This window comes from Bufo gargarizans, chromosome 4, assembly GCF_014858855.1.
Source record: "Bufo gargarizans isolate SCDJY-AF-19 chromosome 4, ASM1485885v1, whole genome shotgun sequence".
Classification (NCBI taxonomy): Eukaryota; Metazoa; Chordata; class Amphibia; order Anura; family Bufonidae; genus Bufo; species Bufo gargarizans.
Genome location: NC_058083.1, coordinates 43,658,419 through 43,677,342, shown reverse-complemented (window position 1 = coordinate 43,677,342; position 18,924 = coordinate 43,658,419). Strand labels below are relative to the sequence as shown.

General features: G+C 41.9%; 1 protein-coding gene across 1 annotated transcript in view; it reads left to right on the top strand.

The window, feature by feature from the left end:
• Positions 1–18,924, top strand: part of MSRA (methionine sulfoxide reductase A) — a 272,063-nt gene that overhangs the window by 175,270 nt on the left and 77,869 nt on the right. The window contains exon 6 of the mRNA XM_044289623.1: positions 18,096–18,202. Within this exon, the coding sequence (XP_044145558.1) occupies positions 18,096–18,202 (107 nt within the window). The remainder of the gene's footprint in view (positions 1–18,095; positions 18,203–18,924) is intronic.

The window sequence follows — 18,924 nt, the reverse complement described above, 5'->3', positions numbered from 1 at the left end:
GGGTGGTGGGGCAATAAGGTCTGGAGATCCCACCAGTTCCACGTGGAAACCTTCCACCGTGGACAACACCCAAGGGTCGGACGTTATCTCCGCCCAAGCGGGGGAAAAACGACGGAGTCTGCCCCCTATGCAATGATCCAAAGAACCCCCCGAGGGGGGAGGACTTACCGTAAGGGCGTCGTGAAGATTGATTTCCTCGATAGGACCTGCCACGCCATTGTCCACCTCTGGCCGGGAAGAAGGGGGATGGGAACTTCTGTTCCTGAAATGCGGGACGTTGATGGTAGGAGCCTCTGCCCACATTACGGGCTTGGAAATTGGAACGGCCGGACAGACGGCCCCTAGTACTGCCGGCCCTGGTGGAGACCCGTCCCTGAAACACTCTCCTAATGGAGGACTGGGCCTTATCTAGGGCCGTAAAAGCCCCTACGAAGCGGCTCAGGTCCTTAATAAAGGAGTCGCCGAACAGATGACCCTGGGCGTCTGCGCCGGACTCAGTAAGAGCCAGGTTGGCCAATTTGGGATCCACCTTAAAAAGGATGGACTTGCGCCTCTCTATTGATAGAGATGTGTTGGTATTCCCAGCGATGCAGATCGCACGCTGAACCCAGCCCCTCATCTCTTCCGGGTCAATCTGGGACCCATCCGATCTGGCGCTCTCCGCCAATTCAAACAACTTGGCCAGGGGACCAAAGATATCCAGGAGCTTATCCTGGCAGCTACGGAGAGCTGAGTCCAGACCCTTGCGGGGGTTCCAGCCCGACTTGGCCAGAAATTGGGTGACTTTGGGGTCAACCACAGGGTGTGTCACACACCTTGTTAGGCACAATAGGCCTGGGGCATTCAGCCCTCATCTTATTGCGCGCCTCCTTACTAAGGGGGCGGCGGACCCAATACTCCAGATATTTCCCCACATGATCTGCAGGAAGCCATTCCGCCGATCTGGGATGGTGGAGGACGTCAGGGTCAAACATGGGTTCTCCCAACGGGTCAATAAGGGAAGATGCAGGAACAGATACAGAAGAGGCATCCTTCACTTGGGAAGTAGAAGGGGTAGGGCAAGGGGCGTTACTGGGCCCCGAATGAGCCTCTTCCTCTGAACCTGCACTGGCTCCAGCAAAAGCCTCCTCATCTGACCCAAGTTCGGCGTCAGAATCGCTAATCAATTGCGCTCTAGCGCTTTTCCAAGACCGCGCCCGTTCTGCCTGGCGTGGATAGGCCCTTTTACGCGAACTATGCGCGTGTTCATGGGTGGCCGGAGGCGCACCAGTCAATTGGTCCTGTGGCACAGGAGGTTTCATAACTGGAGGTTGCTGAGCCAAAGGAGCCGCAGGCAGCACAGGCCCTGAAGCAGGGTGGCCAGCCAGTGCCTGTGCTATCGACTGCGACAGCACAGAGGACATTGAGTCCATCGCAGCAGAAATTGCGGCAGAGACAGAGCGCTGCAGCGCTACTGCCTGGGTGTCATCCATAATCTGAACATCCCTCACAGGGGATGAAGGAGCTGCAGCCTCAGGGGTAGGGTCTGAGAGCGGCATGGTAGGGATGTAGCAATATATATAGGGTGACAAGGGACCGCTAACTAGCCTCAGGGTATAGGAGGGAGCAGGGGCAAGAAGCTGAGGGTAGGCAAGCTAATGGGCCGACAGCAGGGCAAGGAAGCAGGGTTAGTCACCCGTCAAACCGGAGCTCCGGAACGATGCGACCGCACAGCCGGAGGAATGCGACGAAAGAAAATGGCCGCCGAAGTCTCGCGAGACCCGGCGGCAAGCACTGAACTAAAACCAAAATGGCCGCCGAAATCCCGCGAGAACAAGCGGGAGGCGGCCGAAAAGGGGTACCAAGATGGCCGCCGAGATCTCGCGAGATCTCGCGGCCATAGAGAAGACGGTAGCGCGGGAACGATGCGCCCGAACAGGTAAAAAATCCACTGGAAGGGGAACAGAGGGAGAACGGAGATACCGCAAGCGGCACAAAAAAGGGGGGGAGACCAAAGGATCAATCCAAAACTATAAATAAGATAAATAGGATAAATACCCCCAGAAATAAAAACGGCCCCAGGGTAAGAAACCCTCAAGAGGCCACAACACAATAACTGCACAGGGAACGTGCAGAAAATCACAAACACGTTAAAATAAGCCAAAACTATAGAACAGGCACAATTAGATTAAACATAAATGAGCTGCCATAAAAAACATGTACTTATCTTGGTGGCAGCAGCAAAGAAAGAGGAAGTTACTAAGAGGACACTGCTTATTATAGGATCTGAGAGGGGTGGATCCTTTATTGTTATGATTATGTAAATTTCTTCTTTGCTGCTATTGGTGGAAAGTAAAGAAGGAGATAGCAATAGGAGCCTCCGTGTCTTGCTGTAAAACCTGGGCATCTCCTGTATATAATTATATATGTACAGCTGGTATAAGTTATACATCTTCTTGTATATAGTGATATGGAGCATGCTGGTATAACCTGGGTATCTCCTGTATATAATTATATATGTACAGCTGGTATAAGTTATACATCTTCCTGTATATAGTGATATGGAGCATGCTGGTATAACCTGGGCATCTCCTGTATATAATTATATATGTACAGCTGGTATAAGTTATACATCTTCTTGTATATAGTGATATGGACCATGCTGGTATAACCTGGGCATCTCCTGTATATAATTATATATGTACAGCTGGTATAAGTTATACATCTTCTTGTATATAGTGATATGGAGCATGCTGGTATAACCTGGGCATCTCCTGTATATAATTATATATGTACAGCTGGTATAAGTTATACATCTTCTTGTATATAGTGATATGGAGCATGCTGGTATAACCTGGGTATCTCCTGTATATAATTATATATGTACAGCTGGTATAAGTTATACATATTCTTGTATATAGTGATATGGACCATGCTGGTATAACCTGGGTGTCTCCTGTATATAATTATATATGTACAGCTGGTATAAGTTATACATCTTCTTGTATATTATGATATGGAGCATGCTGGTATAACCTGGGCGTCTCCTGTATATAATTATATATGTACATCTGGTATAAGTTATACATCTTCTTGTATATAGTGATATGGAGCATGCTGGTATAACCTGGGCATCTCCTGTATATAATTATATATGTACAGCTGGTATAAGTTATACATCTTCTTGTATATAGTGATATGGACCATGCTGGTATAACCTGGGTATCTCCTGTATATAATTATATATGTACAGCTGGTATAAGTTATACATCTTCTGTATATAGTGATATGGAGCATGCTGGTATAACCTGGGCATCTCCTGTATATAATTATATATGTACAGCTGGTATAAGTTATACATCTTCTGTATATAGTGATATGGAGCATGCTGGTATAACCTGGGCATCTCCTGTATATAATTATATATGTACAGCTGGTATAAGTTATACATCTTCTTGTATATAGTGATATGGAGCATGCTGGTATAACCTGGGCATCTCCTGTATATAATTATATATGTACAGCTGGTATAAGTTATACATCTTCCTGTATATAGTGATATGGACCATGCTGGTATAACCTGGGTATCTCCTGTATATAATTATATATGTACAGCTGGTATAAGTTATACATCTTCTGTATATAGTGATATGGAGCATGCTGGTATAACCTGGGCATCTCCTGTATATAATTATATATGTACAGCTGGTATAAGTTATACATCTTCTGTATATAGTGATATGGAGCATGCTGGTATAACCTGGGCATCTCCTGTATATAATTATAGAAGTACAGCTGGTATAAGTTATACATCTTCTTGTATATACTGATATGGAGCATGCTGGTATAACCTGGGTATCTCCTGTATATAATTATATATGTACAGCTGGTATAAGTTATACATCTTCTTGTATATAGTGATATAGAGCATGCTGGTATAACCTGGGCATCTCCTGTATATAATTATATATGTACAGCTGGTATAAGTTATACATCTTCTTGTATATAGTGATGTAGACCATGCTGGTATAACCTGGGCATCTCCTGTATATAATTATATATGTACAGCTGGTATAAGTTATACATCTTCTTGTATATAGTGATATGGACCATGCTGGTATAACCCGGGCATCTCCTGTATATAATTATATAGGTACAGCTGGTATAAGTTATACATCTTCTTGTATATAGTGATATGGACCATGCTGGTATAACCTGGGCATCTCCTGTATATACCATGTCCCTCTGACATGGTAATGGTAATACAGACCCTGGTTATCATCCAGCTTGGACCCGAAATTCATAAAGGCAGTTGTTGGCTGCAGTGTATGGGGGATCCATTGCCCCATCCAATTCTAAATATTTTCGATGGGTGAGAGATATGGTGATGGAGCTGGATAGCCTGACGTTGTGTAGCACAGGCAGTGTATGGTGGGTGGTATCTTGTCGGAACACCTCATCTTAATTGAGTAAAAAAAAGGCAGTAGGACTGGTTCCTCGATGTCCTGGATATATCGGAGACTGGTCATTGTTCCCTCTTTGAATACCAGACGGGAACGGCCATGGTAGCTAATGGCACCCTACACCATGACACCTGGTGTAGGTCATTGTGTCTCCACACTACTCATGATGGCCGCAGGCGAATTCTGATGCTGCCATCATTGGTACCAAGGCAGAACCTGCTTTTATCACTGCACATTATTGTTTGCCATCGATGGCTGTATCTGAGTAGGTAGGAGGGCTGGAGAGCTCCTACACCCATCACACATAGTGTCATTGTGGGGTGCGCCATCAGCTACCATAGCCATTGCCGTCTGGAGGGAACATTGACCAGCCTTCTGTGTGTGCAGGACATTGTGGAACCAGTCCAACTGCCATTTTTGATTCCGGACACACGGTGTTCCATCAAGATAATGGTTTCCCGTTTATTTTGGGCTGGTGTACTCACGGCTTGTATAAATTCTGACTTGCTGAATTTCCTCAGTATTTCTGTTCAAGCCCAAACTAAATGTACTAAGTATAACGAGAAGGTTGGCGGTTTTGTTCTGTATCTGAGCTGTAGACCTTCCTTTTATCGTGATCCAAAGGCATTTTTCACTTTGTGCCGTTGTGGAGACAATAAGAGGCATCTTTTGGGAGAGAGCCGGGCTTTTCATGTTCTCTTTCATTGGTGCCAGGGGATAATCTCTCGCGTATGGTTCCAAATAGCTGCACTGACGGGGCTTTATGTCCCTGTCTATACGGCCTATTTTGTGTGGAATTATATATATCTTATAATTGTGCTCTGATGAGATAGCCGCCTCCTGGAGTCTCTTGCGGGAGAAAGTCTTTGGTTGCAGACAGTAATCATCCTGGTGCCAAGTAATATAAGTATATAGATCGGCCATCGCCAATTTCTTGCTTCTCCATCTTGGTGTAACTATATTTCCCAGCACAGAATGAGCAGGATCCTCTCCCAAATGGAGACTAATTAAAGGGGTATTCCAATATCAGGCAACGGGGGCATTATCTGATAGGTGTGGGTCCCAGAGGTGGAGCGGGTCCAGCCAGCAAAGTGAAGGAGTGCGCACTGCGTACATGTTTACATCAAGAGTGCACCCAGACCTGGACTAGTGCGTCCTCGTGCTTACAGCCATGTGCCACCGCTAGGTGTAATCAACGAACATCCTACATCCAGAGTGTCTCCATAAATAGACTAGTGTGTCGTTATTATCACAGCCATGTGCCACTGCACGAAGTAACTAAGGAACATCCCCTTGATTACATCCAGAGTACCCCCACAAATTGACTAATGTGTCCTCATGATTATAGTCATAGTGCCACTACAGACAGTACCTGCTACTCCTTTTCTCCCAGAAGAGACTTGACCACCCACTTAACTGACATTTCTTTTGCTATCACTGATCTCTAAAAGCGAAGGGCTGTGTTAAGGGATCTTCCTGCTGTACTGGGGGGCCAAGAGGTGGCCCCATTATTTTATAAGACTCACTGACAGTCTTGGAGAGTAGATAAGGCTTAAATGGTCGCTAACTAGTCACACAACTTTACATAAATTAATAGTACAAGCGACCACAAGAAACTTTGTAATATGTTTTATCAAGGAGAAATGTCTACTTCTCCTGTTATCAACTATTTACCAGCCCCCGTTTCCTCCCACTGATTGCTTTTCAGTTAGAAAAATGCCTCCACCTCCCTCTTCAAAGCCCAGGATGGACCATCTCTGCAGGAGAATCATATTACACATGTCAACGCAAGTCTAAGGCTACTTTCACACTCTCGTTTTGGCTTTCCGTTTGCGAGATCCGTTCAGGGTTCTCACCAGCGGTCCAAAACGGATCAGTTTTGCCCTAATGCGTTCTGAATGGATAAGGATCCGCTCAGAACGCATCAGTTTGCCTCCGTTCCGCTTTGGTGTCCGTCTGACGAAACTGAGCCAGATCCGTTATGACACACAATGTAAGTCAATGGGGACGGATGCGTTTTCTATGACACAATCTGGCACAGTGCGTCCACACAAGCAGAATTGAGTTTTCCATGTTTAAAGAGGACCCCTCCACTCTTCTGACATGTCTATTCTTGTAACTACTTGCATTTCCCATGTAATACCAATTCTGGAGAATCTACTCTCATAAGTCTATGTTGTGCCGTTCCTCTGTTATTCCTCCTGGATTTATTTCTTAGTTTCATGGAGGAATAACAGAGCAACAGCACAATGCAAAGTTCCAAGAAAAGATGCCCCCAAACTGCTATTTCATGAATAATGAAGGTATTTACTACAGCAGTCATGTCAGGAGGGTGAACAGATCCTCTTCATAAAGGTGTTTTTTGATTTTTTTTGTAAAATTGTTTAAAATAATAAACTTGCTGTGAAGGACTTTGATGCAATTGCCTATATGCTTCAGTTTAATTCTCTCCCTGCTATTTTAAGGTCTATATTGTTCGGTTCCAAATGTCAAGAATGAATGTATTCGTGTACCGAACAGGGAGGCTGAAATTATGTTTGTATGTGGGATGGAAAGTACTTTTCTGAAAGTGTTAAAAGTTGTAAATGTTCTGGCCAGCAGACAATTGAGCCGTGTGTATTGTTAAAACTCAATTATCTAGCCGGGCCCAGAGGAGGAGTTATATACTGCATAAATTGTGAGTTCTGTGCGCCAGTAAAGTTAGTCTCGTGTTTCCAACATTAAGTTTTGACTCATGTGTGGATTACTCGGCGATTCCAGGGATATTCCTATTCGTGGAATATTGGGTGACTTTCTTTCATGGGAAGAAGGGAATGCTTGACAGGGATATTTTCTACTACCGTCACACTTGCCGCTCCAAACCCCCTCCGTTCCAGCGCCGCTGGGGGAGGAGGATGCTGGTATTTCTCTCTTGTAGCACTGACTAGTTGCTGACTCCATGTGCCCCCCCCCCCCCCCTCTAAATACTTCTGATATATGGGTATTTGTGTTTCCATGAATTTCATTACAATATTTTTTATTTTTTTTCCCTTTAAACTCTAATTTACTGCAATTAAAAATCAAGCCTGCCGCCATCTGTTAGATGTATTAAGCCGGCGGGTAATCTGCTCGCTTTGGCTCGCCGTCAGTAAATTTGGAGTGAACAGAGGCTGCGGCGTGCTGGGGCAGATTTCTGTGTCCTGCCCCACGTGGCATATGAAGTCACAGCCACAGCACCCCATATAAAATACCTCCCATAATCACAAAGCTACAGGATTCAGTGCCTTATTCCCCCATATAGTGCTGCCATATGCTACCTATGTAGAGTCCAGTATATTTAACCATATATAGTGCCGCCACATGTGCCCTCCATGTTCAGCCATATGCTGCACATGTACCGTAGCATTCATCCACATATGACTTCCCAGTAAAGACTTGTGGCCCTTACATAGAGTACCTCGTGGTATGTGGCCCCCTCCGAGTGCAGCCACATACCTTCCTAAACTCTAGAATATCTCTTTATGTATGGCCATATGCCCCTCACATGTACTACAACACCACATATATACCACACTCCATACTATATCTCCCCATACAGAGTACAGCCATATGCCTCTCACATGTGCAGTCATGTGGCCAGTGCAGCCATATGCTCTCATACAGAGTGCCGCCATATGCCTCTCACATGTGCAGTCTTGTGGCCAGTGCAGCCATTTGCTCTCATACAGAGTGCCGCCATATGCCCCCCTTATAGAATCCTAAATGTTTCACCATATTCATTGCAGTCACATGTCCTCAAAGTACAGCCGTATACCCCTCAGACACAGTTCAGCCATATACCCTTTTATAGAGTGCCGCCATATGCCACCCATATACACTCCAGTATATTTCCCCATATAGAATGCAGCCATGTACAGCCAAATACCGCTCATATAGAGTTCAACCACATGTGCCTTCCAAGTACAACCATGTATCCAGCATCTTGTTGTGCCCCCCAAGGGCGACCATATACCCCCTTCAGAGGGCATCCAAATATGAACTCTGAGATCAGCGGTATGCCACCCAAATAGACACCTGTATATTTCCCTATGAAGAGTGTAGCCACGTATGCCATCAAGTATGGCCATAGGCCCCTCACATTGAGTCTAGAGACATCTGCATGTGCCCAGTGCAGCCATATACCCCCATATGAAGTGCCGCCATATGCCACCCATATAGACTCCAGACAGTGTCCCTATATAGAGTATAGCCACACGTGCCCTCAAGTACAGCCATATGCCCTCTTAAGTCTGATATCGTGTGTATCCATATCACAATATTTATTGAAGAGTATGCTTCAGCAGAAGCAACCCCTTTCAGATAGGGGGCGCCACTAATTTCTGAAAACCCTGTCAAACAGCTGGTTTTGCCAGAGGAAACAGTTTGCAGTGCTGATTGTAGCCTTTCTGCTGCCTGAGGCAAAAGCTGAAATGGCGCCCCCCCCCCCTCCCAGTGCCAAACTCTCAATCCAACCCTCCCCCCCCACCCGCACCCGCCTGTTAAAGACCTATTTGGATGGACATTACATATGGTGCTATAAAACAGGGATGCTCAACCTGCGGCCCTCCAGCTGTTGTAAAACTACAACTCCCACCATGCCCTGCTGAAGGCTGATAGCTCTAGGCTGTTTGGGCATGCTGGGAGTTGTAGTTTTGCAACAGCTGGAGGGCCGCAGGTTGAGCATGCCTGCTATAAAACATACATACAGGGTAATACAGCGCCACATACCTCTTACATCCAGTGATGTCTCCTCTGAAGTAGACTTTCTCTTTTCTCATCTTCTCCATTCGGACCAGACCGCCATGATAACTCCTCTCAGTCTCATCTTGTCTCTGCAGAGTTTGACACACAGACATCTTCACAGATTCCTCACATTTCCATCACTTTGCCCCCTCCTGGTGCCTCAACATCGTCATCCTACTGCTACCCCCAATACTGTGCCCGCTATGCTCCCAAACGCCTCCAGATGCTCTACTGCAGAAATAATAGTGCTGATAGTCCTCCCCGTAATAGTGCTCCAGACTGCCCTAAATAGAGTTCCCCCTACAGTACCTCAAATAGCAAACCTATTGCCCTTCATATTGTGCCCTATAATAATGCCCTAAAAGTACCCCCAATATTAATAATGCCCCTATAGGGCCCCTAGTAGAAATAAGGCCCCCCCTATTTGCCCCCAGCAGTAACATGTCCTCTCTATAAGGCAACCCCTATAGAGCCCACAGTAGTAATAAAGTCCCCTAAACGGTCCCATGTAGTATATATAATACTCTCCCCCATTCCCAATACTGCCAACATACAACTCCGCTCATCTCGCCTCATGGCAGAAGCATCCCTGACCATGTGTGGCCATACGTTATGGTAGATGGTGGCACTACTACATGGCAGCCATTCATTTCACAATGTAATACAGTACATACATGGCTCTGTGCTGAGCGGCTCTGTGTTCTGGCTTGTAGGGGGGTCCCAAATGTTTATAGTGCCCGAATGCCCTAATGGGACATATGAGATCAGTAATCCAGCGGTGTGCCTCCCTCTTGTCCTGTATGCAGAGGATGACCATTGACCCAGCTTCGATCATGAATCTTCTGATTGTCTTTTCCTTACACAATTATTATCCATGTGCACACATCCTTGAGGAGGAAAACAACGAAAAAAGACATTACAGTAACCTATACTCTGCAGTAAAAGATTCATCACCATGTGCAGTGCCGGAGCGCTCAGCCCCTCCTGGGATATAAGGGGTTACATTTCCTGCAATCCTCCGCCATGACCAGAGAGGCCTCGTTAATCATGGTGTCCCAGTGATTACTACCGCGTTAATCTTTCTAAGGTCGGAGCTAAGCCAAAGCTTTATAGAAAGCTACACATACAAGGAAAAGGCAATATTACCGTTACCAAGTGTAGCCTGCTGTATACTGAATGATAGGTGCAGTAGTACATGGCTGCCAGACCAGCAGAACCTGGGTGACTCTGATGGAGAATAATCATTCGGGTTTATGTGTTGGCAGAGCCCCCAACAGAGATCTACTCCGTACCATGAACCTGAGCAATAAATGTAAAGAGGAGAATATTGTGATGTGTATGGTCATATAATGTACACAAAGTAGTGTGGCTGTATATCCCTGTGATAGCAAAAGGGGGCGCCATATAGCGCCATGTAGTGCTTATTCGTTTAGTATGTATTAAGGGTGTCAGTATATTCCTGTGATAGTGTATGTACTGTCTGTATATTCCTGTGATAGTGTATGTACTGTCTGTATAATCCTGTGATAGTGTATGTACTGTCTGTATAATCCTGTGATAGTGTATGTAGTGTCTGTATATCCCTGTGATAGTGTATGTAGTGTCTGTATATCCCTGTGATAGTGTATGTAGTGTCTGTATATTCCTGTGATAGTGTATGTACTGTCTGTATATTCCTGTGATAGTGTATGTACTGTCTGTATATTCCTGTGATAGTGTATGTACTGTCTGTATATTCCTGTGATAGTGTATGTAGTGTCTGTATATTCCTGTGATAGTGTATGTACTGTCTGTATATTCCTGTGATAGTGTATGTAGTGTCTGTATATTCCTGTGATAGTGTATGTACTGTCTGTGTATTCCTGTGATAGTGTATGTACTGTCTGTATATTCCTGTGATAGTGTATGTAGTGTCTGTATATCCCTGTGATAGTGTATGTACTGTCTGTATATCCCTGTGATAGTGTATGTACTGTCTGTATATTCCTGTGATAGTGTATGTAGTGTCTGTATATTCCTGTAATAGTGTATGTACTGTCTGTATATTCCTGTGGTAGTGTATGTACTGTCTGTGTATTCCTGTGATAGTGTATGTAGTGTCTGTGTATCCCTGTGATAGTGTATGTACTGTCTGTATATTCCTGTGATAGTGTATGTACTGTCTGTATATTCCTGTGATAGTGTATGTAGTGTCTGTATATTCCTGTGATAGTGTATGTAGTGTCTGTATATTCCTGTGATAGTGTATGTACTGTCTGTGTATTCCTGTGATAGTGTATGTACTGTCTGTATATTCCTGTGATAGTGTATGTACTGTCTGTATATCCCTGTGATAGTGTATGTACTGTCTGTATATTCCTGTGATAGTGTATGTAGTGTCTGTATATTCCTGTAATAGTGTATGTACTGTCTGTATATTCATGTGGTAGTGTATGTACTGTCTGTGTATTCCTGTGATAGTGTATGTACTGTCTGTATATTCCTGTGATAGTGTATGTACTGTCTGTATATCCCTGTGATAGTGTATGTAGTGTCTGTATATTCCTGTGATAGTGTATGTACTGTCTGTATATCCCTGTGATAGTGTATGTACTGTCTGTATATCCCTGTGATAGTGTATGTACTGTCTGTATATCCCTGTAATAGTGTATGTACTGTCTGTATAATCCTGTGATAGTGTATGTACTGTCTGTATATTCCTGTGATAGTGTATGTAGTGTCTGTATATTCCTGTGATAGTGTATGTAGTGTCTGTATATTCCTGTGATAGTGTATGTAGTGTCTGTATATTCCTGTGATAGTGTATGTAGTGTCTGTGTATTCCTGTGATAGTGTATGTGCTGTCTGTATATCCCTGTGATAGTGTATGTAGTGTCTGTATATTCCTGTGATAGTGTATGTACTGTCTGTATATTCCTGTGATAGTGTATGTACTGTCTGTATAATCCTGTGATAGTGTATGTAGTGTCTGTATATCCCTATGATAGTGTATGTAGTGTCTGTATATCCCTATGATAGTGTATGTAGTGTCTGTATATCCCTATGATAGTGTATGTAGTGTCTGTATATTCCTGTGATAGTGTATGTAGTGTCTGTATATTCCTGTGATAGTGTATGTAGTGTCTGTATATCCCTGTGATAATGTATGTACTGTCTGTATATTACAGTGATAGTGTATGTAGTGTCTGTATATTCCTGTGATAGTGTATGTAGTGTCTGTATATCCCTGTGATAGTGTATGTACTGTCAGTATATTCCTGTGATAGTGTATGTAGTGTCTGTATATTCCTGTGATAGTGTATGTACTGTCTGTATATTCTTGTGATAGTGTATGTACTGTCTGTATATTACAGTGATAGTGTATGTAGTGTCTGTATATTCCTGTGATAGTGTATGTAGTGTCTGTATATTCCTGTGATAGTGTATGTAGTGTCTGTATATTCCTGTGATAGTGTATGTAGTGTCTGTATATCCCTGTGATAGTGTATGTACTGTCAGTATATTCCTGTGATAGTGTATGTAGTGTCTGTATATTCCTGTGATAGTGTATGTACTGTCTGTATATTCCTGTGATAGTGTATGTAGTGTCTGTATATCCCTGTGATAGTGTATGTACTGTCAGTATATTCCTGTGATAGTGTATGTAGTGTCTGTATATTCCTGTGATAGTGTATGTACTGTCTGTATATTACAGTGATAGTGTAGGTAGTGTCTGTATATTCCTGTGATAGTGTATGTAGTGTCTGTATATTCCTGTGATAGTGTATGTACTGTCTGTATATTCCTGTGGTAGTGTATGTACTGTCTGTATATCCCTGTGATAGTGTATGTAGTGTCTGTGTATTCCTGTGATAGTGTATGTACTGTCTGTATATCCCTGTGATAGTGTATGTACTGTCTGTATATTCCTGTGATAGTGTTTGTAGTGTCTGTGTATTCCTGTGATAGTGTATGTACTGTCTGTATATCCCTGTGATAGTGTATGTAGTGTCTGTATATTCCTGTGATAGTGTATGTACTGTCTGTATATTCCTGTGATAGTGTTTGTAGTGTCTGTGTATTCCTGTGATAGTGTATGTACTGTCTGTATATCCCTGTGATAGTGTATGTAGTGTCTGTATATCCCTGTGATAGTGTATGTACTGTCTGTATATCCCTGTGATAGTGTATGTACTGTCTGTGTATCCCTGTGATGGTGTCTGTACTGTCTGTATATTCCTGTGATAGTGTATGTACTGTCTGTATATTCCTGTGATAGTGTTTGTAGTGTCTGTATATTCCTGTGATAGTATATGTAGTGTCTGTATATCCCTGTGATAGTGTATGTACTGTCTGTATATTCCTGTGATAGTGTATGTAGTGTCTGTATATTCCTGTGATAGTGTTTGTAGTGTCTGTATATTCCTGTGATAGTGTTTGTAGTGTCTGTATATTCCTGTGATAGTGTATGTACTGTCTGTATATTCCTGTGATAGTGTATGTAGTGTCTGTATATTCCTGTGATAGTGTTTGTAGTGTCTGTGTATTCCTGTGATAGTGTATGTAGTGTCTGTATATCCCTATGATAGTGTATGTACTGTCTGTATATTCTTGTGATAGTGTATGTAGTGTCTGTATATTCCTGTGATAGTGTATGTAGTGTCTGTATATTCCTGTGATAGTGTATGTACTGTCTGTATATCCCTGTGATAGTGTATGTAGTGTCTGTATATCCCTGTGATAGTGTATGTAGTGTCTGTATATTCCTGTGATAGTGTATGTAGTGTCTGTATAATCCTGTGATAGTGTATGTACTGTCTGTATATTACAGTGATAGTGTATGTAGTGTCTGTATATTCCTGTGATAGTGTATGTACTGTCTGTATATCCCTGTGATAGTGTATGTAGTGTCTGTATATCCCTGTGATAGTGTATGTACTGTCTGTATATCCCTGTGATAGTGTATGTACTGTCTGTATATCCCTGTGATAGTGTATGTAGTGTCTGTATATTCCTGTGATAGTGTATGTAGTGTCTGTATATTCCTGTGATAGTGTATGTACTGTCTGTATATTCCTGTGATAGTGTATGTAGTGTCTGTATATTCCTGTAATAGTGTATGTACTGTCTGTATATCCCTGTGATAGTGTATGTACTGTCTGTATATTCCTGTGATAGTGTATGTACTGTCTGTATATTCCTGTGATAGTGTATGTGCTGTCTGTATATTCCTGTGATAGTGTATGTACTGTCAGTATATTCCTGTGATAGTGTATGTAGTGTCCTGTGATAGTGTATGTGCTGTCTGTATATTCCTGTGATAGTGTATGTACTGTCAGTATATTCCTGTGATAGTGTATGTACTGTCTGTATATTCCTGTGATAGTGTATGTGCTGTCTGTATATTCCTGTGATAGTGTATGTACTGTCAGTATATTCCTGTGATAGTGTATGTGCTGTCTGTATATTCCTGTGATAGTGTATGTAATGTCTGTATATTCCTGTGATAGTGTATGTAGTGTCTGTATATTCCTGTGATAGTGTATGTACTGTCTGTATATCCCTGTGATAGTGTATGTAGTGTCTGTATATCCCTGTGATAGTGTATGTACTGTCTGTATAATCCCGTGATAGTGTATGTAATGTCTGTATATTCCTGTGATAGTGTATGTAGTGTCTGTATATTCCTGTGATAGTGTATGTACTGTCTGTATATCCCTGTGATAGTGTATGTAGTGTCTGTATATCCCTGTGATAGTGTATGTACTGTCTGTATAATCCCGTGATAGTGTATGTAGTGTATATTCCTGTGATAGTGTATGTACTGTCTGTATATTCCTGTGATAGTGTATGTAGTGTCTGTATATTCCTGTGATAGTGTTTGTAGTGTCTGTGTATTCCTGTGATAGTGTATGTACTGTCTGTATATCCCTATGATAGTGTATGTAGTGTCTGTATATTCCTGTGATAGTGTATGTACTGTCTGTATATCCCTGTGATAGTGTATGTAGTGTCTGTATATCCCTGTGATAGTGTATGTACTGTCTGTATATTCCTGTGATAGTGTATGTACTGTCTGTATATCCCTGTGATAATGTATGTAGTGTCTGTATATTCCTGTAATAGTGTATGTACTGTCTGTATATTCCTGTGATAGTGTATGTACTGTCAGTATATTCCTGTGATAGTGTATGTACTGTCTGTATATTCCTGTGATAGTGTATGTGCTGTCTGTATATTCCTGTGATAGTGTATGTAATGTCTGTATATTCCTGTGATAGTGTATGTAGTGTCTGTATATTCCTGTGATAGTGTATGTACTGTCTGTATATCCCTGTGATAGTGTATGTAGTGTCTGTATATCCCTGTGATAGTGTATGTACTGTCTGTATAATCCCGTGATAGTGTATGTAGTGTCTGTATATTCCTGTGATAGTGTATGTAGTGTCTGTATATCCCTGTGATAGTGTATGTACTGTCTGTATAATCCCGTGATAGTGTATGTAGTGTATATTCCTGTGATAGTGTATGTACTGTCTGTATATTCCTGTGATAGTGTATGTAGTGTCTGTATATTCCTGTGATAGTGTTTGTAGTGTCTGTGTATTCCTGTGATAGTGTATGTACTGTCTGTATATCCCTATGATAGTGTATGTAGTGTCTGTATATTCCTGTGATAGTGTATGTACTGTCTGTATATCCCTGTGATAGTGTATGTAGTGTCTGTATATCCCTGTGATAGTGTATGTACTGTCTGTATATTCCTGTGATAGTGTATGTACTGTCTGTATATCCCTGTGATAATGTATGTAGTGTCTGTATATTCCTGTAATAGTGTATGTACTGTCTGTATATTCCTGTGATAGTGTATGTACTGTCAGTATATTCCTGTGATAGTGTATGTACTGTCTGTATATTCCTGTGATAGTGTATGTGCTGTCTGTATATTCCTGTGATAGTGTATGTAATGTCTGTATATTCCTGTGATAGTGTATGTACTGTCTGTATATTCCTGTGATAGTGTATGTAGTGTCTGTATATTCCTGTGATAGTGTTTGTAGTGTCTGTGTATTCCTGTGATAGTGTATGTACTGTCTGTATATCCCTATGATAGTGTATGTAGTGTCTGTATATTCCTGTGATAGTGTATGTACTGTCTGTATATCCCTGTGATAGTGTATGTAGTGTCTGTATATCCCTGTGATAGTGTATGTACTGTCTGTATATTCCTGTGATAGTGTATGTACTGTCTGTATATCCCTGTGATAATGTATGTAGTGTCTGTATATTCCTGTAATAGTGTATGTACTGTCTGTATATTCCTGTGATAGTGTATGTACTGTCAGTATATTCCTGTGATAGTGTATGTACTGTCTGTATATTCCTGTGATAGTGTATGTGCTGTCTGTATATTCCTGTGATAGTGTATGTAATGTCTGTATATTCCTGTGATAGTGTATGTAGTGTCTGTATATTCCTGTGATAGTGTATGTACTGTCTGTATATCCCTGTGATAGTGTATGTACTGTCTGTATAATCCCGTGATAGTGTTTGTAGTGTCTGTATATTCCTGTGATAGTGTTTGTAGTGTCTGTATATTCCTGTGATAGTGTATGTACTGTCTGTATATTCCTGTGATAGTGTATGTACTGTCTGTATATTCCTGTGATAGTGTATGTACTGTCTGTATATCCCTGTGATAGTGTATGTAGTGTCTGTATATTCCTGTGATAGTGTATGTACTGTCTGTATATTCCTGTGATAGTGTATGTAGTGTCTGTATATCCCTGTGATAGTGTATGTAATGTCTGTATATTCCTGTGATAGTGTATGTACTGTCTGTATATCCCTGTGATAGTGTATGTACTGTCTGTATATTCCTGTGATAGTGTATGTACTGTCTGTATATTCCTGTGATAGTGTATGTACTGTCTGTATATTCCTGTGATAGTGTATGTAGTGTCTGTATATTCCTGTGATAGTGTATGTACTGTCTGTATATTCCTGTGATAGTGTATGTACTGTCTGTATATTCCTGTGATAGTGTATGTAGTGTCTGTATAATCCTGTGATAGTGTATGTACTGTCTGTATATCCCTGTGATAGTGTATGTAGTGTCTGTATATCCCTGTGATAGTGTATGTACTGTCTGTATATTCCTGTGATAGTGTATGTACTGTCTGTATATTCCTGTGATAGTGTATGTAGTGTCTGTATATCCCTGTGATAGTGTATGTACTGTCTGTATATTCCTGTGATAGTGTATGTAGTGTCTGTATATTCCTGTGATAGTGTATGTACTGTCTGTATATTCCTGTGATAGTGTATGTACTGTCTGTATATCCCTGTGATAGTGTATGTAGTGTCTGTATATCCCTGTGATAGTGTATGTACTGTCTGTATATCCCTGTGATAGTGTATGTAGTGTCTGTATATTCCTGTGATAGTGTATGTAGTGTCTGTATATTCCTGTGATAGTGTATGTACTGTCTGTATATTCCTGTGATAGTGTTTGTAGTGTCTGTATATTCCTGTGATAGTGTATGTACTGTCTGTATATCCCTGTGATAGTGTATGTACTGTCTGTATATCCCTGTGATAGTGTATGTACTGTCTGTATATCCCTGTGATAGTGTCTGTAGTGTCTGTATATTACAGTGATGGTGTCTGTAGTGTCTGTATATTACAGTGATGGTGTCTGTAGTGTCTGTATATTACAGTGATGGTGTCTGTAGTGTCTGTATATTACAGTGATGGTGTCTGTAGGGTGCCTGTAATTTTTTTGTGATAGTTTATTGTTTTATGATATTGTAGAACTTTTATGTCGTAGCTTCCACACTTCCAGACCGTTACATCAGATGATATAAAGTGACCCGTTCTGACATTGTTCTCCTTCTGTCTCTTCTCCACTAGGGATGCGTCAGGGTAACGATGTAGGAACCATGTATCGCTCTGCTATCTATACGTATACCAAGGAACAGATGGACGCTGCCTTGAAATCCAAAGAAGATTACCAAAAGGTAGGTTTTACTGGACACACATGGCTAAATCCGACATCCCGAATGACACAGAACCAGATTCATCTTGTCAGCAGTAAATTTTAAAAACTTTGTAATCAGCAAAATTGAGTAAGTCGTCTGCATAGATTATTAAAAGATGTCTCCTCATACTGTGACCCAGCTCCATGTCTGTCCAAAGGTGGAATGCTCTAGACCAGGGGTCAGCAACCTTTGGCACTCCAGCTGCTTTAAAAATACAACTCCCAGCATGCACATGTTCTTGTAACTCCCAAAGAAGTGAAAGGAGGATTCTGGGAGTTGTAGTTTCAGAACAGCTGGAGCGCCGGAGGTTGATGATCCCTGCTCTAGACTATTGTGTTTTTGTTCTTTAAGTGGCCATACACATGAAGACATCCCCTGTCCGTATGCAGTATTAGAGAATATGGACATCATAGAGGGGCAGAGAAATCACTGAAAGTAATAGCACTCACATAACAATAGATACAAGAATTATATATGAACTAAAACTTCATTCAGATATGATAAAATCTTAGATTCTTAACCAATATATTTTAATCAAAATACATCATTGCCCACCCACCACAACAAGGTGATCTCAGTCAGGCAGGAGCCTACTGTATTTTATCCTGTACTGATCCTGAGTTGCATCCTGTAATAATTATTTACAAATAGTAATTTAGACTAATAATTGCCTGTATATCCCTGCCGGCTCTCTGCATTAT